Source organism: Grampus griseus, assembly GCF_964374135.1.
Source record: "Grampus griseus genome assembly, chromosome: 11".
Taxonomy (NCBI): Eukaryota; Metazoa; Chordata; class Mammalia; order Artiodactyla; family Delphinidae; genus Grampus; species Grampus griseus.
Window position 1 is genome coordinate 77,460,743 of NC_139005.1, and position 26,609 is coordinate 77,487,351.

General features: G+C 38.4%; 1 protein-coding gene across 4 annotated transcripts in view; it reads left to right on the plus strand.

Annotated features, from left to right (window-relative positions):
* Positions 1–26,609, plus strand: part of VEZT (vezatin, adherens junctions transmembrane protein) — a 72,859-nt gene that overhangs the window by 15,248 nt on the left and 31,002 nt on the right. For 3 of the 4 annotated variants that reach the window (XM_082667026.1, XM_082667027.1, XM_082667028.1), the window contains exons 2-3: positions 19,202–19,336; positions 22,866–22,952. In XM_082667026.1, coding sequence (XP_082523152.1) covers positions 19,202–19,336; positions 22,866–22,952 — 222 coding nt within the window. The remainder of the gene's footprint in view (positions 1–19,201; positions 19,337–22,865; positions 22,953–26,609) is intronic. The other variant, XM_082667029.1, reaches the window with a different exon arrangement.

Sequence of the window (26,609 nt, forward strand, 5' to 3'; positions counted from 1 at the left end):
AATTTCTCCATCGAATCTGAATGAGATCCTTGCTGGGTTGAACAATCTTGGTTGTAGGTTTTTCCCTTTCATCACTTTAAATATGTCTTGCCAGTCCCTTCTGGCTTGCAGAGTTTCTGCTGAAAGATCTGCTGTTAACCTTATGGGGATTCCCTTGCATGTTATTTGCTGCTTTTCCCTTGCTGCTTTTAATATTTTTTCTTTGTATTTAATTATTGATAGTTTGATTAATATGTGTCTCGGTGTGTTTCTCTTTGGGTTTATCCTGTATGGGACTCTCTGCGCTTCCTGGACTTGATTGACTATTTCCTGTCCCGTGTTAGGGAAGTTTTCGACTATAATCTCTTAAAATATTTTCTCAGACCCTTTCTTTTCTTCTTCTGGGACCCCTGTAATTCGAATGCTGGTGCGTTTAGTGTTGTCCCAGAGGTCTCTGAGACTGTCCTAAATTCTTTTCATTCTTTTTTCCTTATTCTGCTCCCTGGCAGTTATTTCCACCATTGTATCTTCCAGCTCAGTTATCCATTCTTTTGCCTCAGTTATTCTGCTATTGATTCCTTCTAGAGTATTTTTAATTTCAGTAATTGTGTTGTTCATCACCATTTGTTTGCTCTTTAGTTCTTCTAGACCCTTGTTAAATGTTTCTTGTGTTTTCTCCATTCTGTTTCTGAGATTTTGGATCATCTTCATTATCATTTCTCTGGATTCTTTGTCAGGTAGTTTGCCTATTTCATCTTATTTGGTCTTGTAGGTTTTTACCTTGTTTTTTCGTCTGTAACATACTTTTGTCGTTTCTTTCTTTTTTTTTTTTTTTGATGGGTGGGGCTGTATTCTTGTCTTACTGGTTGTTTGGCCTGAGGCATCCAGCACTGGAGTTTTCAGGCAGTTGGATAGAGCCGGGTCTTGGTGCTGAGAGTAGGACCTCCAGGAGGCCTCACTCCAGTTAATATTACCTGGGGCTGAGGTTCTCTGTTAGTCCAGCAATTTGGACTAGCAGCTCCCACCACAGGAGCTCAGGCCCAACCTCTGGCCTGGGAACCGAGATCCCGCAAGCTTCATGGCATGGCAGAAAAGAAACAAACAAACAAAAAAAAGGTGTAGTAAAATATGAAAGAATAAAAAATAAAATTAGAAAGATAAAATATATATTAGGAAAAATAAAAATATAATTGAAACAACAGCAACAAGGTAAAATAAAACCACAACAGAAAAAAGAAAAATAAAGTGGGGGGTGGGGCAGGGAGAAACAAGCCAAAAGGAGAGGACAATAACAAAGTATAAAGAATAAAATAGGGCTTCCCTGGTGGCGCAGTGGTTGAGAGTCCACCTGCCGATGCAGGGGACACGGGTTCGTGCCCCAGTCCAGGAAGATCCCACGTGCCGCTGAGCCTGTGCGTCCGGAGCCTGTGCTCCGCAACAGGAGAGGCCACAACAGTGAGAGGCCCGCGTACCACAAAAAAAAAAAAAGAAAGAAAGAAAGAAAATTAGAAAAATAAAAGATTTATTAGGAAAAATATAAATGAATCAACAGCGAGTCAGCAAGGTAAAATAGAACCCCAATCTAAATGAGGAAAAAAGAAGGGGAAAAAAAAAGCCTTGGCTATGGGGATGGAGTTTAGGCAGGGGCAGGGTTTAGGGTGGGGCGGGACCTAGGCGGGTGGTGGGGGGCGACGTTGAAGCGTGGGGTGGGGCTTCTGCTTAGGACCTGCTCGGAAGGGGAGGGGCAGCCGTGGAAAGGGGGGCCTCTGGAGTGTGGAGTTCCAGGGTTTGGAGGTAGAGCCCTGGGTGAGGGTGTCGGGGGGGGGGCTTGGGCCCAGCACGTTGGAGGGGGTCTCCAAGTGTAGAGGTGGGGCCCTGGGTTGAGGTGTAGGGGCAGGGCTTGGGTTCTGTGGGGCAGGAGGGAGGTTCCGAGGGCAGAACATTAGGCCCAGGAGCCCAACAGGCTCCCCGGTGCCTAAGTGGACAGGGAAAGCGCTGGCCCCGCTCCTTTCTGTTCCTTCGTGCCCCTCCCCCACCATCTCCCCCAGGGAACCCCCCATTGCTGCTGGACCCCTAACCATGGGTGGGTCTGGCTGGGTGTAGGAACTCCTCCCCTCCCCCAGCACCCCCTCAGGGTCCAGCCTTTACTTTTGCTCCCCATTCCCTCCCTCCCCCTCCCTCAGGACCTGCACGGCTGGAGGGGGCCTAGGTGGGCAGAGGATCAGGCCCGATCTCAGCAGGTTCCTGGGGCCCCAAGTGGGCAGGGGACACCTGGCCACACTCCCTTTTGATCCTCTGGTCCCCCAACTTACCCCTTCGGGTGTGGGATCCCTTCCCCTTCCCCAGCCGCCCCTCAACGTTGCCAGTCCCCTCCCACCTCCACTTCTTCTCTCCCTTCACACCCCCCCACGCCCCATTTCCTACCTGGTTGCTGACAGTTCTTCCCTTCCCCTTAGGTGTCCGTGGTCCCGTACCGGTGCCTGGTAGGTCCCCTAGTTGTGTGGAGACATGAATTCCACATCCTCCTAGTCCGCCATCTTGACTCCACCCGCAACTGGGATGTTTTTAGTATACGGTGTAACACTGTTATTTTAATGATTTTCAGAATCGGAAATCAGACTCGTTTATGTCTTAAAACTAACTCAGAGAGTCATGTGCTGTGTTAAAATTTTAATTTTAAATCAAGCAAAGTTTTGGAAACTATTCTAATCACATCCTTTCCCTATTTAAAACCTTTTTGAAATGGCTTGGTTTAATACCAATTTCCTTGATTATTGGTCAATTTTACTATCTTCTAATCTTGGTCTTTTGTATTCTCCCTCCAGAAGTCACCTTTGAGTCCTCCTAGTCTGGAAGGACTGGGGATGGTCTGAAAGAAAAGGAAGGAAGAGTGAGGTTCCCAGGCCCAACTTCTGGTCCTCTGGCCCTTGCCCTAGAATCTGACCACTTTCATTTCTTCAAGGCTAGATTCCGTATATATCTTCAAAGTTAGTTCCTTTATCTTGGAGCCTGACTACCCCCTGGAGACTGAAGTGGGAAGGACAACATAACCTCACACTCAGGCTGAGCAGCAACAGGACAAAGTTTAGAAAATGATGGACTCCATATCTAACGTGGGTATTAAGCAAGATAAATACTGATACCAGTGTTGTCATTTTGCTCTGTTATTGTAATTTCTAATTAAGATGTTTTGAGAGTAAAAATTCTCTAGTCACCTTAGGAGACTAGTTCTGATATTGCTCATTCATAGCTGTTGGATTTTTTCATCATAGATTAATTGCAGAAATTTTGAGTCATTTATCCTATCTTGAATCCTTCTACTCCTAGAGGGAAGAGTACCTGAAAATAAGAACTAATTATTTAAAGGACTAATATTTCTGCCTCTTTGCATTATTTGTAGTGCATCTAAACCATTTTTTGGTAACTTTCTTAGAGGGACAGTGTTGTTCTCAAGGGACTTTTTTACTCTATGAACTCTCCATCCATGGTAACCCTTTTCTGTAGTTGAATTCCTTTTGATATTTGTTGAAATTCATTCTTTTTTCCCTTGTTCATGACTGGGGAAAGTAACTGTTCAGAACTGGGAAAGCCCCTCTTGTCTTGACTTCTTTCCCTCCTTCATCCTTCTCAGTAAATTATTAAATGTTAACCCTTTGTTGGCAGTGTGTTCAGCTTGGCAGGTTTAGCTTCCCCTGACCCCCAGCGCTAAATCAGTCAAATGAATGTGAGATGGCTCTCACATAATCTCCCACATTTAAAAGAAAGTTACAAAAAAATCCTCTCTTGCTTGAAAGATTCTCCTTTCTTTATATTTTTAAAGGTTATTTTACATCTCTAAAGAACAGTAAGGCATGTTTTATAAGTAACATTTGTAGATTCTTTCCTACTTGCAATAGTGATTTGACTAATGGAAGGAAATTGTTTTCGTCTGTGTATGTATACATTGACAGTATTTGCTATTTTGACAATGGAGCTTGCTGTCTGGAAAAATGATACATATAAAATTGTAGGTATTGTTGTGTCATCTTATTTTTCCTTAAAATGCATTTTCAGTTACCCGTAGTACATAAAGCTTTACAGTTGTATTTTGTAATTTACTTCTGAATAGCAGCTGAGATCAGAAGCATAGCAAAATTCCTGCTTTTATCAGTATCTGTAATAGAAAGGAAATTTATTAATGGAGATACTAAATCTGAACCTATTGACATACAAGATTGACCATTAAGTCCAAAGCTAGTTTATTACCACATATGCAAGAATAAATTTGTTTAAAATGAATTGTACAAATTTTTCTTGAGGAACAAGTCTTTGCTTTTTTTCTGTCTGGGTCATGTTGTTTCTACTATTTTGGCTTCATCATGTATCCTCAGAGCTCCAATATAGATTTTAACATTTTAAAAAATATGTAAACATCACAAAAGGTAGTAAATTAGTCTCTCTCTCTTTTATGTATTTTTATTGCATTTATTAGAATGCAGGTTCCTTTGTCTCAAGCTATGATACACAGTTCTTAAATTACTTTTAATTACTTATGTAGCTATATTAATAGCTTTCTTTTTTTTAATTTATTTATTTTTATTTATTTTTTATTTTTTTATTTTTTGGTTGTGTTGGGTCTTCGTTGCTGCACGCAGGCTTTCTCTAGTGGCGGCTAGTGGGGACTAGTCTTCTCACTGCGGTGGCTTTTCGTTGTGGAGTATGGCCTCTAGGCGCATGGGCTTCAGTAGTTGCAGCACACGGGCTCAGTAGTTGTGGCTCGCGGGCTCTAGAGTGCAGGCTCAGTAGTTGTGGCGCACAGGCTTAGTTGCTCCGCGGCATGTGGGATCTTCCCAGACCAGGGCTCGAACCCGTGTCCCCTGCCTTGACTGGCGGATTCTTTAACCACTGCGCCACCAGGGAAGCCCTACAGCTTTCATTTTTTGAAAACATTGTGGAAAGGGAACTAGACTAGTAATCAAGAGACTAAGATTGATTAGCAATGATATCTTGAGTGAATCACTTAATTTCTCTAAAGCTTGTTTCCCATCTGTTATAAAGGAGTTATACCAGATCATCCTTTAGTATTAAATTTTTCTTGAATCTGGTAGGTTGGTTTACTAAATGACAGTAGGCCCCTAGGGGCTTCCATTAATTAGGAAATACAGGAAGAGATTCTGCTCATTTCCTGTCTGCTTTTATTTTTTTATTTATTTTATTTTATTTTATTTATTTATTTTTGGCTGCATTGGGTCTTCGCTGCTATTTGGGGGCTATTCGGGGGCTATTCTGTTGCCAAGAGCGGGCTTCTCATTGCGGTGGCTTCTTTTGTTGCGGAGCGTGGGCTCTAGGTGCACGGGCTTCAGTAGTTGTGGCACATGGGCTCAGTAGTTGTGGCACATGGGCTTAGTTGCTCCGCGGCATGTGGGATCTTCCCGGACCAGGGCTCAAACCCATGTTCCCTGCATTGGCAGGCGGATTCTTAACCCCCATGCCACCAGGGAAGCCCTCCAATCTATTTTTAGATCAAAAACCTTGGCTCAATTTTAGTTTTCCTGGTTCTCTACCAGGTGTTCTCTGAGTTCCCAGGAGCAAATCATGCCTTAAGGAGTTAGGAGAAAAGGCCCAAAGCTCAGTGTACTCCACAGGGCTATAGTGTTAGTGTACTGACTTCATTGCCTCTGGATTTTTAGAGTATTGCTATCACATGTATTGTTACTCCCACTACAGAAGATCGAATGCCTATTCATCTTTATTTGAAATATTTGAGGACATCCTTTATTTTTAAATCCACTTTGTAATTTATTTTGCTGACAGAATCTGGCCAACTATATCCTATTGTGGGATTTTGCTGATAAATCCACAATCGTTAACCTCATATCTCTTTAACACTTTTATTAAAGTGGATTTTCTACTTTAGTATATATTTTGCCATGTTCTTTTGGTTTTACTTTTCCTTGCAGAATCTCCCTGATGATAGGGAATAATGAATCATTTTGAGATAAAGACCTCCCCTCTGTCTCTTAACAGAACCACAAATTCTGTCTCCACCTTTTTTATTATTATTATTATTTGGAATAAGGAAAAAAGAAAGTAAGGTTGGATGTGATCTAATAATGTCCAAACCTCATTTTAATGTTTACTGCACGCTCTTCTCACACCCAACATTTTGCCAGTGTGTTTAACCTGGCTCTAATTTTTTTTCTAACGCAGTTAAAAATGATAGTTTTCCTTTCTCATCTTGCTTCTGCTGTACATTCAGTAAGTGCCCAATATATGCCAGTTGATGAACCATATACTGAATAACATTAAGGGTAGCCTAAGAACTAGAGAGAGCTCAATCAGGATCACTTTCTTCTCTTTCCTTAGTTAAGACCAAGTCACTATTGCTCTTTGTTTTTAATCAGTTGAACCTATAAGCTGTGTGAGTTTTCTCCCTTTGCATCTCTTCATCTTTCTTTTGATGAATATGTTTTGTTTTGGACTAGATGCTATTGTACTTAAGTATATTTGTACTATTATATAGGAAAAATGTAAAGTTAATGTTTTTAAAGCTTTTTGTTGTTTATAACATTTCATGAAAGATTAATTGGATAGGATGAATTTCTATTGGAAAATATCAGAAGCCTGCAGCCAGGAAAATTTATGAATATATGTCTTATCTGCTGTTGGTTTTTAAAAAAAACCTAAGTAAATGTAAATATTAAGTAATATTCTCTAATGGTATTTTTTAAACACCACTATCCCTATTACTACTTCTGCAGTTATGGAGTAATACTGAGTGGCACTGAAGAAATTATGTTCAGGTTTTTTCAAAGAACTGCTTCTGATAGGAAAATGCTTAGTAATGATGAAGACACGCCCTCCAGTACAGTGGCCATTTTGTACGGTAGTGCTGGAGAAACAAGTGGGAACCATCAAAGAAAGAAGTGTATGGATCAAAGGAATATGGTCAAGAGGCAGTAAATTTTTCCTCTAGGTCAAGTGGAGAAATTAGAACTATGCTGCCTGTGAGTAGTTTAATTCATTGGACCAATTTTAAAGAACCCTTTTAGCTTACTTAATCTTTTTAAGTTGTATGATTAGATTTTGCTTTGCTGATAATGAGGAACAATTAAATTAACACATGGATTTGGGGCTTTTGGAATAGTAATTTAGAAGTTATACTGAAATGTGTATACTCCAAAAAGTATTTCCTGTTATTTTATAATATCTTTAATTTTTCAAGGTACTTTTCTATGATATTATTCAAGGTTTAAGGTGGGGGGGCAATAAGTAGTTATTTTTAAATTATACTTTGTGATTGTCTACTGATTAAAGATAAGTGAAAGGTCTATAGAAATTCTGTATATTGGCATTATAATTAATAGTAGTGGAGAAATTTATTTCCCTTTGTAGGGTTTTGTTAACTGTGACGGTTTTAGCTCTTTATATACCAAAAGCTTCTTCATTAAAAATAGAGAAAATAGCTACCTTGTGTAATTTGGTAATGACAGTCTTGTCTTCCTCATCAGCTTATTTTGTGGGGTTCTGCAGTTAGCTGGGAAGAAATAAGGAAATCATAGCAACTGACAACGGGAGTTCATCCTTTTCAATCATATTTTCCAAAAAAATGCTGTTCTATATTGATAATCACATTTAGACCTACAGCTTTAAGCAATATTCAGATAAAAGACTTTTAAAATATTTTAATAGCTAATAAATAATTGTTTTCAGGCAAATATTCTCCATCAGATTCCTTTTACAGATATCTTTTTCCTTAAAGATTTTGTTTTGAATAAAAGATCTTTTAGAGGTTCTACTGATATGATAGAAACTTTTTAAAGTATGTAACTTAAATTATAGTAGTTTTTTCCTGAAGAAACTAAAAATTGATACAGACTTTTAAAATAAAGTTACCTGTAAGTAATTTGATAAATTCTATTAACAAGGGAATGGAAATTAAAGGCTTCTAAGCACAGATTTATATCATTGTAAAGTCTTCATTAACAGTTACTTCTACATCACACAATTTCAGGTTTCTATGCCAATGCTTCCTGCCTCCTACTACCTTCTGTTAGTAGCTAACTATTTTCCTATTGCTTTTTGTGTTTAATATAGACTTGCAGAGATCACATAACATCTGATAGTAGTTAGCATTTTGCTTTGATATAGTACTGATGCTGTAAATAAAGGAACTGTGTAATAGTCAAGTAGATCATTAGTTTTGATATAGAAAAGTGCTCGGGATCATTCTATTCATTTGCTAAATTAAGAATTCAGCATCTTTTTAATCAGACCTTACGTTGGGCACCTTTTTCCACACAAATAACACACGTGAATATATTGTCATTGTAATAACACTCTACTCTTTCAAACCACTTTTAAGTCCAGCTCATTGGATTTTTAAAACAAGATTCTTTGTAGCCAGCTTCTAGGCTTGTGTAATCTGAGGCAAATGCATATGAATTATAGCTCATCTGAAAGAGAAATGATTGGTAATAAATGTAGATATTATCGGGAGACTTATCCTGACCTGTTTTGAATTTTCTAACTTAATCTGTTAAGTAATTTAAAAATTACAAGTTCTGTTTCTGGTTAAAAAATATGCAAACTATACAAAATACTATATTAGACCAAATTAATGAACTTATTTACTTTAAGTTATTTGCAATGTAGTGGAGTAAATAACAGCTTTAACTCTGTCAGGCTGCCTAGGTTCAAATCTTGGCTCTACCATTTACTGTTTCTGTGACCTTGGCCAAGTTACTTGGTCTCTCTGTGCCTTAGTTTCCTCTTATCTTAAATGAGTTCTGCCATAAAAGGTTATTGTAAAGATGAGAGTTAGTACATAAAAATGCTTAGAACAATGCCTGGCAGTGTGGTTACTCAGTAAATGTTTAGTGCTGCTGTTCGGGGAGGAATTTGTGGGGAAGGAATCAACAAACAGATGAGAGTCTACACTGATCATCCTCTTGTGAGAAAAAAGTGCAGCTGGTAGCATCAAACAGAATTAGCAGCCTCCACTGACATTTCCAAACCAGAGGTAAACACTGCTTTAGCCTGAGAAATGGGCAGAGGGAGCAAGTCAAGGGCTATTTCCAGATGTCCACTACCTATGGCCCCCATAGCCTGTGGGAAACTGGAACCCTGGAATGAATAAACAGAAAAATCATGGAGCCTATAGATCATAAGAATACCAATTCTGTGAAGGTTTGGAGGAGCTGCCATTTTCTAAAATATACTCACAGGAAAAAAAATCCAGATTTGTTTTCCTGATTTAAGAGACTGTAGTTCTGTGAAACTTAGAGCCACCAGTGAAAGGGGAATAATTTGAGATGAGGACAGCCTCGAGAGGGGGGGAAATATATAAGTGAATTAAAAATTGTACCATGCAGGGTCTGCATTTTAGACCTTACAGAATATAAAATCTGACATATATTAGCCATCTCTTTACTTTCTGTATTCTGATGCATTTAACAACTTGGAGCCTTGCTGACCTTGGAGGGATTGCTCCTCCCAGGTTACTAAATGATAGTACACTACTCACCTGGCTACTATCTATCTGCCTAATCATACCGGGGTCAGGTACCAGACCCTACTAGGGACAGGCCCTATGCTCCAGAGACTGCTGAAATCATCCATTTCGCCAGCCTTAAGCCTGCTTACCTTGCCTTGCCCATTCGCCCATTCCTTCCCACAGAAAGCACAATAAAGGCTCTCTCCCATAATTTCCCTCCTCTCCCTCCTGACTGACCCTGGTGCTGCCCACATGCCCATCCCTCCCTTGTGGCACAACCTGCTCCCTTCTCTTGGGATCTGTGAATATAACAAACTGTCTTTCCAATGGCAGTTGTCTGCTGATCTGTTGGCCTCACCACACCTGTACAATAAAACCTATATTTTAGGGGCTTCTCTGGTGGCACAGTGGTTAAGAATCCACCTGCCAATGCAGGGGATATGGGTTTGAGCCCTGGTCTGGGAAGATCCCGCATTCTGCGAAGCAACTAAGCCCGTGGGCCACAACTACTGAGCCTGCGTGCCACAACTACTGAAACCCGTGCTCTGCAAGAAGAGAAACCCACACACCACAACGAAGAGTAGCCCACCACTCGCCGCAACCAGAGAAAAGCCTGCACACAACAATGAAGACCCAGTGCAGCCAAAAATAAAGTAAATAAATTTTTTTTAACCTGTATTTTAAAATAGTAAGACAAATTTGTGAGAGAAGGGTTAGTGGTTCCTTTTAGATCTCAGGCAATTTTGTGTTATGGTTAAGGGTGTAGGCTTTGGACTCAGACCACCTAGCTTCACATTCTGCTGGGTGACCTTGGACAAGTTATTTAACCTCCATATACCCCAGTTTCCTTCTAAAATGGGGGTGGTAGTAATAATACCTCTTTAGAAGTTCGTTGTTAGGAGTAAATGAGGTATTATAAAATATGCTTAGCTTAATGTTTAACATATAATAAACTCAACAAATCTTAACTATTTTTACTGTTACTCTTATTATTTTCCAGCTTCACTCTCTTCTAAAATATTGATCTCTCTTAGGGCCCTCTTGTCTTCTTACACTATGTGTTATCTTTAGCTGATCTCATTTACTCCATGTGTTTCCATACCTATATGCTATTGTATGGGTTTGCCACCATACCTGTTTGCCAAAAAATCTATTCATTCAGACTAGGCCACTCTCCTGCTCTCCAAATATTTTAGGTCCAAGTTACTCACATTTGAATATCTCACAGGTGCCTGTAACTCATTGCCTCCCTCTTCAGACTTGTTCCTCTGCTGCTATTTTATATTTCAGTAAATAGTACCACCTGCTTGTTCAAACCAAAAATCTAGGAGTCATCTTAGTCATCTCTATTGACAGCCACTTTCAATCATAAATGGATACCAAATTTGGGGGGAAGAATTCACAAACTAAAGAATGCTTATTACATTTTGGGAGAAGGCGTAGGGATTAGGGGTAGGAAAAAAAGTTTTTTCACATTTTATATCTTTTTGTACTGTTTGAATTTTTAATTTAAAAACAGTAAGAAAAAAAATCCATAAAGTTGAGCTGTTGAACTCAGGTTTCCTTTTATAGGTAAAGCAAAGTTAACTTTTCCTTGAATATATTCTGGGAGAAGTTAATGGTAGAAAATTACTATAACTCTAGTTAGTATAGTAGGTGCTCAATAAATATCTGGTTAGTGGTAGATGAACAAATGATGATTGCCATTTAAGTTTCCCTTTTGCTAAATTTTTCTAGTGGAATGCTGTTAGCAGTCAATCACTAGCATCTAGAAGACAGAGCAAATAGTTGATGAGGAGCCAGAATCAGAATTTGGCCAGTAGTTGTTGCAGACTACAGATTGCTTTTCTAAAAAGGTATATAACTCTTCTGAGAGAGCTCTTCTGGGGAAGAGAAGGAGAGTGTCCAGAGGGTACATCAGGATTAGTTTGGAAAGAGCATCTTAGGGTTCTGCTGGCTGTTTTCTCAGCCTGATGCAGGTGCTTGCTTGTGGGCCTATAGCATTGACAGGTGTGCCAGTAGCCAAAGGAAACCACTTCTTAGTCAGATGCCATTTGTGGAAGAAGCTAAATTTATTTAGATATCTAACTTTCCTAGTTACATATGTGGCCCAGTTAGTCACATATATATTTCTTATATATAAGAAATATATATGTTGAGACCCCAACAGAAATTTTTTAAAAGGAAATTATTTTATTGGAAAACTGACGTTCAGTTAGACGAACAAGAAGTTCATTTAGAAATAATCTCCTAATATAACCAAGTGCTGTAATTATTTTGGTTTTATATAATATTGGTGGCTGGTTAAAATTTTAATGCATAAACTCTGATACAGTTATTTTGAAGGTAACTTATTTCACTGTTGGAGAGCCTATTGAGTTTTTAGATTGCAAGTCATGGAAAAATAACTAATTTTCCATTTTGGTTTTTGAATCATTTTCCCAAAGTAAGAAGTAAGTAATGAAAGCAGCTGCTGGGTTACTTATTTGGGGGGAATTTTTTCAACCTGTGATTCCTTATACTCTAAAACAGGGTTTCTCAACCTCAGCATTGTTGACAGTTTGAGCTGCATAACTTGTGGGGTTACTACTCAGCATTTTCCTTGGTACTGTTGAAAGCCGAGTGTACCATGGTTTTTTGGGGGTTTTTTGGGGTTTTTTTGCGGTACGTGGGCCTCTCACTGTTGTGGCCTCTCCCGTTGCAGAGCACAGGCTCCGGACGCGCAGGCTCAGCGGCCATGTCTCACGGGCCCAGCCGCTCCGCGGCATGTGGGATCTTCCCGGACCGGGGCACAAACCCGTGTCCCCTGCATCGGCAGGCGGACTCTCAACTACTGCGCCACCAGGGAAGCCCCGTACCATGGTTTTATCAGAAGTGTCATAGGATGAAACTTTTTTAGCAAAGACCTCACCTGTTTTGTTTTCTCCCCTGTGCCTACATATTACCTGCTACATGGAGGATATTTAATTAGTATTTATTATTATGAGTTGTCTAATTCTGCCAGGTTTGGCCTACTCTTCCCTTTCTGGGCTAGAACCTGAACGGTTACAACTTGTTCTATCCGTAAGGGTTTAAAGCGGTTTAGGATAGCAAACCTAATAATAAAAGCATTTTACTCATCACCTCCATTTCTGTACCAGTTAATCTTCCTTTCTAAATACAAACCAGCAATAATGGTACTGGCACTTCTATAGAATGCACCATGAATCATGCAGAAAATAAACAATGCATTAAAATGCATTCAAACTTTATATATCCATTAGTGTGGGATCTGATATCTTGGGGGGAGCATGAAGTGCAGGTAGTCTGGGACTTAAAGAGTCATTTTATTGCAGTGCTTGTTCAGCAAAAATATTGGGGTTTCCTGTCTATTTTTGTTTATTTTTCTTACAAAAATATATTTCAGTTATCAGAACAATCTTAGCACAACCAAGGACTGTTGGCATTTTTGCACTGAGCAAAATTCTTTCTGGTGCTATGATGTGTGTTTTCTGTCAACTAAAATTTACAGGAATAGTGAACCACAAGGATTTCCTGAGGAGAAGCTCCCACATGCTGTGTCTGGGATTTCTCATATTTCTTTTGGCAACAGTAACATTCTCCAATACTACAGAATTACAGTTTGAGTCCAGTGCTAATAATTTCTCTTCAAGAAAACAACTTAACTGAAACATTTGTGGTTCTGTTTCGCTTGAACCAAGGAAAAAGTTATAACAGAGAAAATTACCTATCACCACCTACTCTGCCTTACCCTCCACACACACACAAAAAAGTCCCTTTCTAAAGCTGGATCAACCTATAATAATACTCATTATATGAATCATAGAAATTTCTGTGTGTTCGTTTTTAAGCCTAATAGCTGCAAACCTCCAAATATAGTGGTTAAGGCTGTTGCAGTAGGGAGCCTCACCTTGCTGTAAAAGAAAAAGTATTTTATATTGAGTGATCATGTTTTATACGAAGACATTATTTGCCTCTTTCTCATTCTGACATGCATGTGCACAGTATGAAAAGCTAATCAATATGGTTTCGTATTGCCTGTTAAAATTAACCTTTTCAAAATTATCACTTGTCGGGGCTTCCCTGGTGGCGCAGTGGTTGAGAATCTGCCTGCTAATGCAGGGAACACGGGTTCGAGCCCTGGTCTGGGAGGATCCCACATGCCACGGAGCACCTAGGCCCGTGAGCCACAACTACTGATCCTGCACGTCTGGAGGCTGTGCTCTGCAGCAAGAGAGGCCGCGATAATGAGAGGCCCGCGCACCGCAATGAAGAGTGGCCCCCGCTTGCCACAACTAGAGAAAGCCCTCGCACAGAAACGAAGACCCAACACAGCAAAAATAAATAAATTAATTAATAAACTCCTACCCCCAACATCTAAAAAAATAATAAATAAATAAAATAGTTGGGTGGGAAGATATCACTCTTCATTTTTTAAAAAAAGTTATCACTTGTCAAGTTTGGTATGGCTATTCTTTGATAACACAGTTATCAGAAAAGACTTAAAATACTCCTCCATTTCCAACTACATATCTGTTTAAGGTCTGATTTTCTTTATATACTTCATCCAAAATAAAAAATTACAACTGATTCAATACAGAAGTGGATATAAGAATCCAGCTACCTCCTGTTAAGGTAGACTTTAAGAGATGTGCAAAAATACAAAACAGTCCACTCTTAATAAATTTCTTTCATTGTGGAAAAAAATTTTTCATTAAAATTATGTTGTTTACATAAATTTATAATGGGTTTATTGTTATTTTAGGTAAGTTAATAAATGTTTCAATTTTTTAGTTTCAATTTCTAATATGGTAAATATTGTTAGACAGCCACATAAACAGAAGCTCTTTGAGAGCTTCAATAATTTTTAAGACCATAAAGGGGTCTTGAGACCAAAACAATTTGAGAACCACTGGTCGTGATTTGGTTATCTGAGATCTTTCAAATAGTGCACAGGTTATTTGGCAGTTTCAGAGAAAAAGATAATTTTATCTGCCAGACATTTTTAAAATTAATATAAAATAATAACTTTACTAAAAATCCCTTTGCATTCTTAAAAATTGCTTATGTGCTACAAGGTCTATCATTGTTCTTCTTGGCTAATGTTCAGTTTGTTAACCAAAGGATGTTTGTTTTTCATTTGTGTGTTATCATTGGTTAAATTTTTTAAATTAATTTTGGGCTGCGTTGGGTCTTTGTTGCTGCGTGCGGGCTTTCTCTAGTTGCGGCGAGCGGGGGCTGCTCTTCTTTGGCGGTGTGCAGGCTTCTCATTGCAGTGGCTTCTCTTTGTTGCAGCGCATGGGCTCTAGGCGCGCATGGGCTTCAGTAGTTGTGGCACACAGGCTCAGTAGTTGTGGCTCATGGCCTTAGTTGCTCTGCGGCATGTGGGATCGTCCCGGACCAGGGCTCAAACCTGTGTCCCCTCTTAACCACTGCGCCACCAGGGAAGTCCCATCATTGGTTAAATTTAAAATTTTCTTTTGGCTCAAAGGTGATTGAATCGTAAAAGTGGAAATAAAATAGTAAAATAAATGCTACAACTCAGAATACTATCATAAACATAGTACAGCTTTAGTGTTCATATAGTCTGAGTTTATGTGTGTTAGAACGTGATATGATTTGCATTAACAGCCAAAAAGAGAAGAGTGCAGACATGAAATACGATGATGACTGGAACTAACCTTTTATTGGACCTGCAGTACCTTCATCCCTTGTCTCCAGAGGTGGTCTACTCTGAAATTTTGCCAAAAACTTAGTTACATAAAGTCATGAAACAAAGTACAATGATGGCGTTGGCAAGCCAGAATTTTCCAGAACTGTAAAACAGTGCTTTCTAGGCTGAAAGTGATGAATTCTATCACTAAAGATGAGGAAGGAACCAGAACTACTAAGGCATCATTCATAGTTGCGTAGCACAAATGGGTATGTATGTCACACCTTTGACCAGAAGCTTATGAACCAGCCAAAAAGTTATTGAGAAGTTTTTTTTGGAGAAAAGTCAGAATAAGTTACTGGTAGAATTACTATCAAAAGACACTGTTGGGGCTTCCCTGGTGGCGCATTGGTTAAGAATCCACCTGCCAGTGCAGGGGACACAGGTTCAAGCCCTGGCCTGGGAAGATCCCACATGCCGTGGAGCAACTAAGCCCGTGTGCCACAACTACTGAGCCTGTGCTCTAGAGCCCATGAGCCACAACTACTGAGCCAACGTGCCACAACTACTGAAGCCTGTGCGCCTAGAGCCCGTGCTTTGCAACGAAAGAAGCCAGGGCAATGAGAAGCCCGCGCATCACAACAGAGTAGCTCCCGCTCGCCGCAACTAGAGAAAACCTGTGCACAGCAACGAAGACCCAACACAGCCATAAATAAATAAATAAATATTTTTTAAAAAAAGACACTGTTGGACATTATCAGTAGTACACAAGGTAAACAATTAATGCTGCTGTTTTGTGAAATATGAAATAGCAAGTGTTCCAGACTATGGTGATCCAAACTGTGTATGCTCTTAATGTGTAAACAAAAAGGGAGAACAAAGTATTCATTGTATCTCTTCTGTGTAATCACTTCTTAAAAATCTGTGTTACAGATACTCCATTTTGTTATTTTGTGAGCTGTGACATAAGCTGGAAAATGAAGGGATATTGTGGTCAGTGCTGACTTAGCATCAGCTAAGTGTGCTGTAAAGAAGGACATTACAGTTTGAATAAAAAGAGGTTTGGGGGCTTCCCTGGTGGTGCAGTGGTTGAGAGTCCGCCTGCCGATGCAGGGGAAACGGGTTCATGCCCCGGTCCGGGAAGATCCCACATGTGGCGGAGCGGCTGGGCCCGTGAGACATGGCCGCTGAGCCTGCGCGTCCGGAGCCTGTGCTCCGCAACGGGAGAGGCCACAACAGTGAGAGGCCTGCGTACCACAAAAAAAAAAAAAAAAAAGAGGTTTGGCCCCATCCCCAGACCCCAGGCCTCCTCCCAGAGAACAATTAGCAGGCAAGAGTGTACCTCATGATCTTAATTGAGTTGGGAGTCAACAAACTAAGGCTGTTGGGCCAATTTGTATTCCCTCTGTGCCTTTTTATATGGCTGGTGAATAAAGAGTGGTGTTTTACGTTGTTTTTTGTTTTTTGTGTTTTTTTTTGGCGATACGTGGGCCTCTCACTGTTGTGGCCTCTCCCGTTGCGGAGCACAGGCTCCGGACGCGCAGGCTCAGCGGCCATGGCTCACAGGGCCCAGCCACTCCGCGGTATGTGGGATCTTCCCGGACCGGGGCACGAACCCGTGTCCCGAACCCGTGTCCCCTGCATTGGCAGGCGGACTCTCAGCCACTGCGCCACCAGGGAAACCCGTTTTACGTTTTTTTAATGGTTGGGGAAAATATCAAAAGAATGATATTTTGTGATGCATGAAAATTATAAAGTTTGGTATTTCCATAAATAAGGTTTTACTGGAACATAACCACATTCATTGGTCTATATATTGTCCGTGGCTGCTTTCACACTACTGCAACGGACTTGATGAGTTGCAACAGAGACCATATGGCCTGCAAAGCCTAAAATATTTACTATCTGGCCTTTTACAGAAGAAGTTTGATGACCCTTGAATTAGAGTAACTCCACTTTGATCCATCTTATTTATTGTTCTTCCCCATGGGAGTTCATTTGAAGAAAGGGTTCTACTGCCTTAAAAACAAGTTTTGGGTTTTTTTCTAAAGTATGTAAACTTTTCCAAAGGTCAGCCCAGAGAGCTAGCGTTCTTGTTCTTTTGCCACTCTGGGGGCAGAGCAGGGTGGGGTTCACAGTTCAGTTTGAAAATACAGATTGGGTAACTCAAGGCAATATTTGAAGATACATTATGGGTGATGAAAAAATTAACCATTTGTGCCACCATAGATTTTAAGTCTGATAACAGGGATAAGACAGTAAATTCTTCCTGCTTATTTTTAAAATTTTTGCATATTTTTCTCAAAAGAGAAATTAAACATAGCTTAAAAGGAAGACATCTGACTCATCTTCCTGTTCCCTCAAATTAATAGCCAGTGAATTGCTACCAGTCCAGCAAATTCCCACTCTTCCTCATTTTTCCAGACTCAAAGATATATTCCCTAAAAGTGTTGGTCTAATTTAGCTACCTCTCCTCTGTTTCCATAGCAACCAGTACATTCCTGTAATTATTAATTTGCTTCCTGTCTCTGTACTAAACTATAAGTAAGCTTCTTTGGTGTCTTCCTCTCTAAACACAGGAGGGAGTATTTGTAATTTTAGGTAATATAGCACAATATTTCAGAGCACTGGCTTTGGAGTCAGACCTATCCAGCTTTCTCTAGCTGAGTGAATCTTTCCTCATCTATGAAATGGGAATAACAGTAGTAATGATGATGGTAATTTAGTTTGTTGTAAACCTTAACTGAGACGATGCATGTAAAATGCTTAGTTGAGGTGTTGCCACATAGCACTATGTCATCTGAGTGGCTGTTGTTATTGTATCTCTAATATCTGACATAATGTCTTTTTTAAGTATTAAAAATCTTGTTGAATGGAATCAAGGTTTATTTTAAACATTTACCAACTTTGTGCTTTAGAAAAGGCTAAAAGTTAAAATTAAAACTTGCCACTTATCTAGAAAGAGTTGTCCCATGGATTTTCATTCAATAGTGATGATGATGTTTCTGTTTGATGTTCTTTTTTTTTTTTTTTTGGTCTGTTCCAAAACCTGTGCTCTTTCCACATAGCTCTTATAAAGTTGAGGTATAAATTGAATGCTTACTATGTGCCAAGGACTGTTCTAAATGCTTTATATTTATTTAGTCCTCGTAAGAACCCTATGTGTTAGGTATTAGTTATTATTCCTGTTTTTAGATGAGACAGCCAAAGCAGAGAAGGATTATAATTTGCCATGGGTTACCAAGCTAGTAAGAGGCAGAATTGGGATTTGAATCCGCAGTCTGGCTCCAGAGTTTGTGTTCTTAACCTGCACAAACCTACCTCTCTTATTTGCTATATGCTTTATATAGGCATATTTTAGGTAACTTTCTTGGAGTTTTAAGTTTGTTTACAGTGCTGGCATATGATACATAATACTCATTTGTGCCTGAATGAATTAATCAATATGATGGTATGATAAATTTATATTTGATATAGTATGATCATTGATTAATTCTTCTTGGCTTCAAGTAATAACTATTTTTCACTGTAGGTCCTTTTCGGAGCTATCTTTAGTCAGGATTAGCTATTATGAAGCAATCTATTCTAATACTACAAAAATTTGGACAAAGAAATTGCTTAACAAATCTACTCATATTCCTGAATTCATTTTTTCTTGCTGGTACTCACTCAAAAGAAAAAGTCTGTGTTTTATTTAGTTTTTCCTTTTTTGGGTTACTCTGTTGAATTGTTTGTTGATTTTTTTTTTTAATGTTACGTGGCATTGTGACAGACAATTCAGTTCTTTATAGAAGAAGCCTTAAAGAATTTGGGCATACTGTCATAATGTTGAATTTGCCCTCTAAAACTTCTGAAATACAGTTGACCTTTGAAACAGGGGAGTTAGAGGCACCCACCCGCGTATAACTTCACAGTCAGCCCTCTCTGTTCTCAGTTCCTCTTCCCGGTCTTCAACCAACCCTCCATTGTGTAGTGCTATAATATGTATTTATTTTTAAAAATCTTCATCAAAGTGGAACCCCACAGTTCAAACCCTTATTGTTAAAGAGTCAACTGTAGTAATGATCTTGAAATTTACTTTATATCTCTTTCAGAATTCTCCACTTTACCAGTACTTACAGGATCTGGGACACACAGACTTCGAAGTATGTTCTTCTCTGTCACCAAAACCAGAAAAATGCACAGTGACAGAGGGACAACAAAAGCCTCCTGCAAGAGCCCTGCCAAAAGTAAGAAGGCATACTCATTCTCTTTGACTCAATCTTTTGTTCTTTACTGACTGTTTAAACTGCCTTTACCCTTATGCTTGCAAAAAACAAAAAAACACCTTGTTGGCACCTTCATGTTCTCCCTTGCACTGGTAAAACTTTAATTTTTATTTCATCAGTAGTATGTGTCTGTTTAGATAAACATGAATCCTTGCTGTTTTGGACTATCTCATGGGGTAGTTTGTATAATGAATTAAAATTAATATGATTGAAGATTAAAATATATTACATATTTAAACATTGAAGTTATCTGGAAGGAACCAGAAAAATAAACTAAAACCTTAATGAGAACCCAACTATAGGATTCCTATAGTAACTAGAATTTTTTTCTTTGAGAGAGATTGGGATTGACATATGTACACTAATATGTATAAAACAGATAACTAATTTTAAAAAAAAGAAAAAATAGTGGGATAGCAAGTGTAGAAAAAACAAAAAAAATTTTTTAAAGAGAATGCAAATTATAAGAAAGCAAATTAATACTTAATAAACAGTTTCAAGGATATATGATGGAGTGGGTGTATTTACAATTTCTGATGCCCTTTATATCTGCGGTATCATTTACTTTTATACAGTAAATATTTCATAGTTGATGTACATCATTGTGAGGCTGAGATACTAGAAGAAGCCACCAATAATTATGTTCTATAAAATACATTTACTAGATTGATTCATGTTTTATTAGCTGTATTTATTAAAATAAGAAAAATTCCAGTATATTTCAGTTTTAACAAAAGGAATTCTAATTTAACAGGAAAAACTATAACCAGATTACCTCATTTCTCAAGCATTCTAGTTTAATCAGTGTTTTATTATAATTCAAGTTCCTTTTGGGAGAAGGATTTTAAAGTTTTCAATTAGTCATTTACTCTGTGTGATAGAAAGGAAAAGATCTTTCCTTCTGTACATCTTAGAAAAACTCTAAAATGTGAGGTAAACAAGCTGGGCCCAATTGCAACAGCAGAGTAAACACCAAAGAAATGTGGGTTTTTTTCCCACTAACACTCACAAGGTGGGAGTTAGGGGAGCAAGAGTCCTCTGTACTTAAACCCTTTCTTCTCCTTGCTCCTTTCAAATATGAATGTTCCTGGGAAAAGTTTTGAAAGCAAAACCTAAAGATATATCTAAAAGATTATTGGGACTTCCCTGGTGGTCCAGTGGCTAAGACTTCGCGCTCCCAATGCAGGGGGCCCGGGTTCAATCCCTGGTTGGGGAACTAGATATCACATGCTGCAACTAAGAGTTTGCATGCCGCAACTGAAGATCCTGCATGCCACAGTGGGGATCCTGAGTGCCGCAACTAAGACCCGGCATGGCCAAATAAATAAATATTTTTTAAAAATAATAAAAATAAAAGATTATTTACAGACTAAAATTTGAATTTGAGATTACTTGGCAACAAAAGACAAAGAATGGGCCAAGGGATAGTGCTAGGGCAGGAAATGGACATTGACCTCTTGTGTGTGTGAGTGTGTGTGTGTAAACTTGGGTTTTGTAAGTATTTAATTTTCATTTATGACAGGTATTTTTACATACAGAAATGTTGTTATTAATTTATAAATAAATGAGAGTTTAAAATTTCATCCTCTTAGAAACAGAGGAACAGTAAAAAGCATAGCCAGAGGGTGTTTTTCAAAATTACCACGTCTAGAAAATTCATTTAGTCTTCATATTACACATTTCAACTGTACAAGCTATATCTTTCTAGAATGGAGTTTTTCTAGATATGAAGCAGCTAAATTTTAGAAAGATTTGTTATTCCTTCTTAGGGTATATATTTTTAGAATTGCCCCCCAAATTCTGTTCAAGCTATGAAATAGCAGTTATTTTCTTTGGAAAGCAAATTTTCTGTATGAGTTCATGATGAAACAGTTATTAGCATTAATCACCCTTTTTAAACTTTTTTTTTTAATGTGATTGTTAAAGTACTTATTGAGTAGTCTGTACTGGTATTCTTTTCATGAATATTCATTCTCTGTATATTTTTCTGGTTTCTGTTCCTGTGATTATTCTTAAACATTCCTCCCACAAAGTTTCAGCATCAGTCCTCTTTGCTTGATCTGTTTTCTCTGAGCTATCTCATCTACTTTCTTACCCTCATTGGCCACTTTTGTTTATTCTCCATTTTCACTGAGTTCCAGATACTTGTTAGACATTTCCATTTGCCTGTGCTCCAGGCAACTCAGATTCAACATGTCTAAAACAACTTTTTTTTCTCAGCATTCCTGAAACAAAATATTCTTTCTGTATTCCCAAATTACCACCCTCTCAATTATCTTGCAATTTCCCATCACTCCCACATTGATTTGGTCATTAAGTGACTCAACTTCTTTGTCTCTAAAAGCCAATCCTTACTTATTACCATTTTTGCTACCCTAGTTCAAGGCTTTATCATTATTTAGCTGGGCTGTTGTATATCCTTCTAATCATGCTTCTTGGCAGAGCTCATTCCCTGCTAGTACAGCCTCTGCACTGTTGCCAGTTGTTTTTCTAAAGTGCTGATTTTTATTGTTTCACTTCCTTATATAAAAACCTTTGGTGACTCCTCACCGTCTATAGGATAAATTCTAAACTGTTATTAAGACCACAGTCTTTTACAATCTCAGTGTACCTTTTAAACTTCATTATTCTTCCCTTGGGTCTTAACTGTCCCAAACTATGCCACCATCCCCAATGGCATGTACTTCCATGGCTCTCTCCTTTATTCATCCTTTCCCCTTGCCTGGAGTGTTCTTCCCTCCGTTGTTATTAAATTCCTATTCATCTATTAGGGCTTAGCTCCAGTGTCAGCTCCTCTTGACCTCCTTTTTCCCACACTTTTTCAGATTTTACATTGGTTTGTAATTATTTGTACTGTCTCTTCTAAGTTCTTGAAAACAGCAGTTATGTATATTCATCTTTGTTCCCATGACCCTTTTTCAGTACCTGGAATATAATAGTCACTCAATGAAAGTAAACTCCATTTACTGGCCTGCTCAGGAAATGGGCTATTAAGGTAAATTGAATTTTTGATTGATTCAATAATATAACTTTTATTTCAATATGAGACAGTTTTTCTAAAATTGATTAAAATATCTTTCTGCCTTAGTATTATAGAATGAAATGCTCTTAATATTTGAGAACTTGGAGTACTTGGTTTTCATTTTGAAATACATACCCAATACCACCGTCATGTGGACATAGGTAGTATATAGTGTACCCAAGATACGTAGGTTTATAGGTCTCATTCCAAACTCACTGAATCTGAATCTTTAGTTGGGGGGCCCAGGAGTATGTTTCTGACTGAATCCTCCAGGTGATTCTGATGTGTGAGTAAATTGGGGATCTAATAAGGAGGCTGCAACACGCTGGCAAAGCATATAATATAACCTAGATGACTTTTTTCTTTTTCTGATAAAAATTATGATTGATTAGAAGTAAGTTATTTGAAGTTTTTCTGCTATTGAGGTGTGGTTTAATAATCCTTTACAATGTCATTCATCTCCTTCAGCGAGGCATCCTGTTAAAAGTGGCTGAAACCATCAAAAGCTGGATTTTGGTTCAGTGCAGTAAGAATGATGACTTACTTCACAAGTTGGTGAGTGTTCACTTCTTTTTTGTCACTTTTCAGGACTCCGGTTTATTAGTGAGAAAATTGATGAATCCAAATTTGTTTTGCTACTGATTTGGGCAGTGATTGATTTTGATTAGAAATTCTGGGCTGTTCTTCAAAAGGAGACTGATCTGCTTCATGAAGTGTTAAAGTTTGTTTGTATCACCTAAGGGGAAAAAAAAAAGGAAAGGAAGTTCTTCAGTAACTGGAGATCTTTGCATTTGGACTCATTAGTATTATCTTCTAAGAGGTTATTAGCCACTGAGAATAGTATATTCTGGTAATTATTGAAGCCCTATTTGTTAGATTACTCATTTCCTGCTGCCGTCTTCCTCCATTGACAGGTATTCCTCTCCGTGAGGAAGGGAATAGATCTATTAGTGGGATCCTCCCCCTTTTTATTAGGAACCTGACTGTCTCTATTCCACAGCCTATGTTTACAAAGTTTGGGCAAAATCAAGAGTGGTTCCTCCCTAATTTATTTATCATTAATCTACCATTCTCTGACAACTTCATATATAAAATTTAGTCTTCCGGGACTGATAAATCACAGAATTTCCCAAAGACTAGCTTGATCTCTGAGCCCCAAGAGGGAGTACATCTTAACAATATGAAGTTTAGGTAATATAGCTAAAAAAATTAAAGTTTTAAAATTCTTATGACTCTCACAAGTAAGCAGATTTCAGAATCTTCTGCTGCCCTGTGACCTTAAGATGATAATTATCATTCTTGTAAACTATCATTTGTCAAAGGATGTTTACAAAGTGCTTTCACATTTTGATTTGTTAATCCAAATGCTATATAAGGTTTAGTGTGTTCTACCATTTGGAAGCCTGAGGTTCAGACATTTCAGTTTGGTTAAGAATACTTATTAAGTGAATTGTTGAAGAATGTTCAGCTAGAAAGTGAATCAGAATTTGAACTCGGGTCTCCTGGTTTCAAATCCCAGGTTCTTTTCATTATAATGTACCACATTTCTAACTTGAGTATTACTATGTTTTGACTGACTAAAATTACTTTTTTAGCAATCTATATGGGCAAGTTCTCTGTTCAGGGTTTCGTCTTCATAGGTGTGTTGAAAAGGTCAATGAAGTGTCTTGTCATCTACGTAGACATCATCTCTAGCCAGGTGGAGCCATCCTCATTCTTCAGTGATACTAGGGCTGTGGTAAGGTATATGGATCCATATACATTTTTCTGTGGTTTAATCATAGTCTGCATAGTCCTGATCTTTTCATTCTTGGTTCTTTATCACTGGCCACATGCTTCATGTCATATTTCACTGTAAAGTACCAGCTTCTGAATGCATCCCTTTTGTGCCTATATTATACAGAATTGTAGGAAGTACATTCCTGAGAAATAGTTTACTAGTAATGGAACAAGGAATTGACCAGTTAGCATCTGGCATGAGATGGCTTGACTTTTCCCCTTGGTTATGAAATATTTAAAAATTTGTTATCTATACAGACATTGAACCAGTCTCTTCCTTTTATAAAGATACTGGCAATTGCTCCATGATATCTGAACATTTTACCATTGTTCATTTTCATTAAGGTAATACTTTTCTTCTTAAAGATTAAAAAAAAAATTCCTTTATAGCAAGTATGATGTTAGTGATATTGGCACTTTTTAAGTGCTTTTTAGCCTATAAAGTGCTATCATACATTATTTCACTTGATCCTCATCAGCTTTATTAAATAGCACTATATATTAAAAAGCGTGTAAGATCATTGAAGTATATTGACACATGAATAAGTTCTCTTCTCCATCCCTAGGGGCCAAAATAGAAATCTCTTTATTCTTTAGCTGTGCTTCTCATGGTCTTTTCATTCCATACAAGCGGAATTCTTCCTAAGTTATCTTCTCATGCTATTTCTCTGTTTAAATTCTAAAAAGATCCCTACTATCTATCAAATCAAGTCCAATTCATCACTTTGGCTGGCATGAAAGAGTCTGCGTAATTTGGCCCTAATCTACCTTTCCAGCTTTATCCCCCAATATTTTCATCAGCCCAATACACTCTTCCTTTTTCTTTATTCCCTGCCTATTCTCTATGTCTATATTTGTACCATTATACTGTGAAATTTGTTCCATTTTTCTATTTTTGGAATCTTTCCAATAAGCAGTACTAGCTCTTCCTCAAGGCCTTTCCTAGAAACTTCAGTCTGTTGGATCTCTTATTTTCTGCAGCCACCTTGTAATAATTATCTGTGCTGTTCTGTAAGTTTTTGTATTCTGTGAGCTTTTCTTTATTGTATTTTTAATTATTTCATATGTACTAACAACACTAACAGCTAACACTTACATAGCGCTTACTGTGCGCCAGATATTCTTAGTAGTTTATAAATACTTACTTATTTAATCCTTGCAACAACCCTGTGAAGTGGGTACTGTTATTATCCTCACTTTGCAGATGAGGAAACTGGAACAGAAAGGTTATGTTAACTTGCTTAAGTTGTGGGACCAAAATATAAACCCAGGCACTAAGTCTTGATACTTGTTGAGGGCGAGCCAAAGTTCACGTAGCACACCTCCCCCCAGCACAGAGCACCCATACTATTAATACTGCCTCGAATCACACTGGTTTTGGGGAGGCTTTATCCCAGTTCTGCAACAGGTCTGATGCCAAGGAGTGGTGTTGAAGAAAGTGAGTTCCTGATTAAGCGGCATGCCCATAAGAGGGTCTGTGAAGAGGAAGAGTTCCCAATCTGCATTAACAGCCTCCCCCCTCTGTCAGCCTTAGCCTTCATTTAATTAGGCTTCTTTAAACTTACCCCTATACAATTACTTAGAGGTCTCATAAAAGGCCTGATTTCAAGTTTTTGTAGCAAAAGTTTTATTTTTAGTACTTGTATTTGAATATGGTCATGTCTGATTGGGGAATCCAAACCAAATTATAAGGCCAATATGTGAAGGTTTATTTTAAGGATTGCTGGAAAAGCTACCATGCTCCACCCCCTGCCCTCCTGCCTTCCATTGCCCACCTGCTGTCGCTACCCTGCAGCCCACTTCCCCCTCTTCACCCCTAACAGTAATATAAAGTGAGTTGTGCTGTTCTCTCTTTATGAAAGTGGAGTGGAATGTCGAAAAACTAAGTAGTTCCTAATGTTAGGATTGTAAGAGAGAGGAGGCAGTAGTTCTATGAACCATAAAAGTGCTGCAGAGGTATGTGCAGGGTGTATCAGTAGATGGTAAAAAAGCCTTATAGGCTAAAAGGAAGATCAGCATTCCACTGAGATTTTTTTTTTTTTAGATAATTAAAAGAAATATATCCAAATAGTCCTAATACTAAAAATATTCTTCTCCTTCTCTAAAAGTGATGTATAGCCCATGACCAAGAGGGTATGTGCTCTTAGTGCATCACTGCATAGTGTATGGATCTGTAGTGTGTAGATCACTGCTTAAGTCCTCATGGTTAGCTCGGGCTAGAATCTGTGGTGTGGGAATGATTAAGAAGAGCAAACCCACTGCCCTCAAACCCTAGACCTAACTGGTTTTACTTTCATTGCTAAGGGTCTTGTCCATTAGAAATTCTCTTTATTTTTATCATACAATAGTATCTCCCTATTCCTAAGTATAATACAACAGAAAACTAAATTTTCTGGTAGAGAAGACTATATTCAGGGAAGAAGAATCAACTAC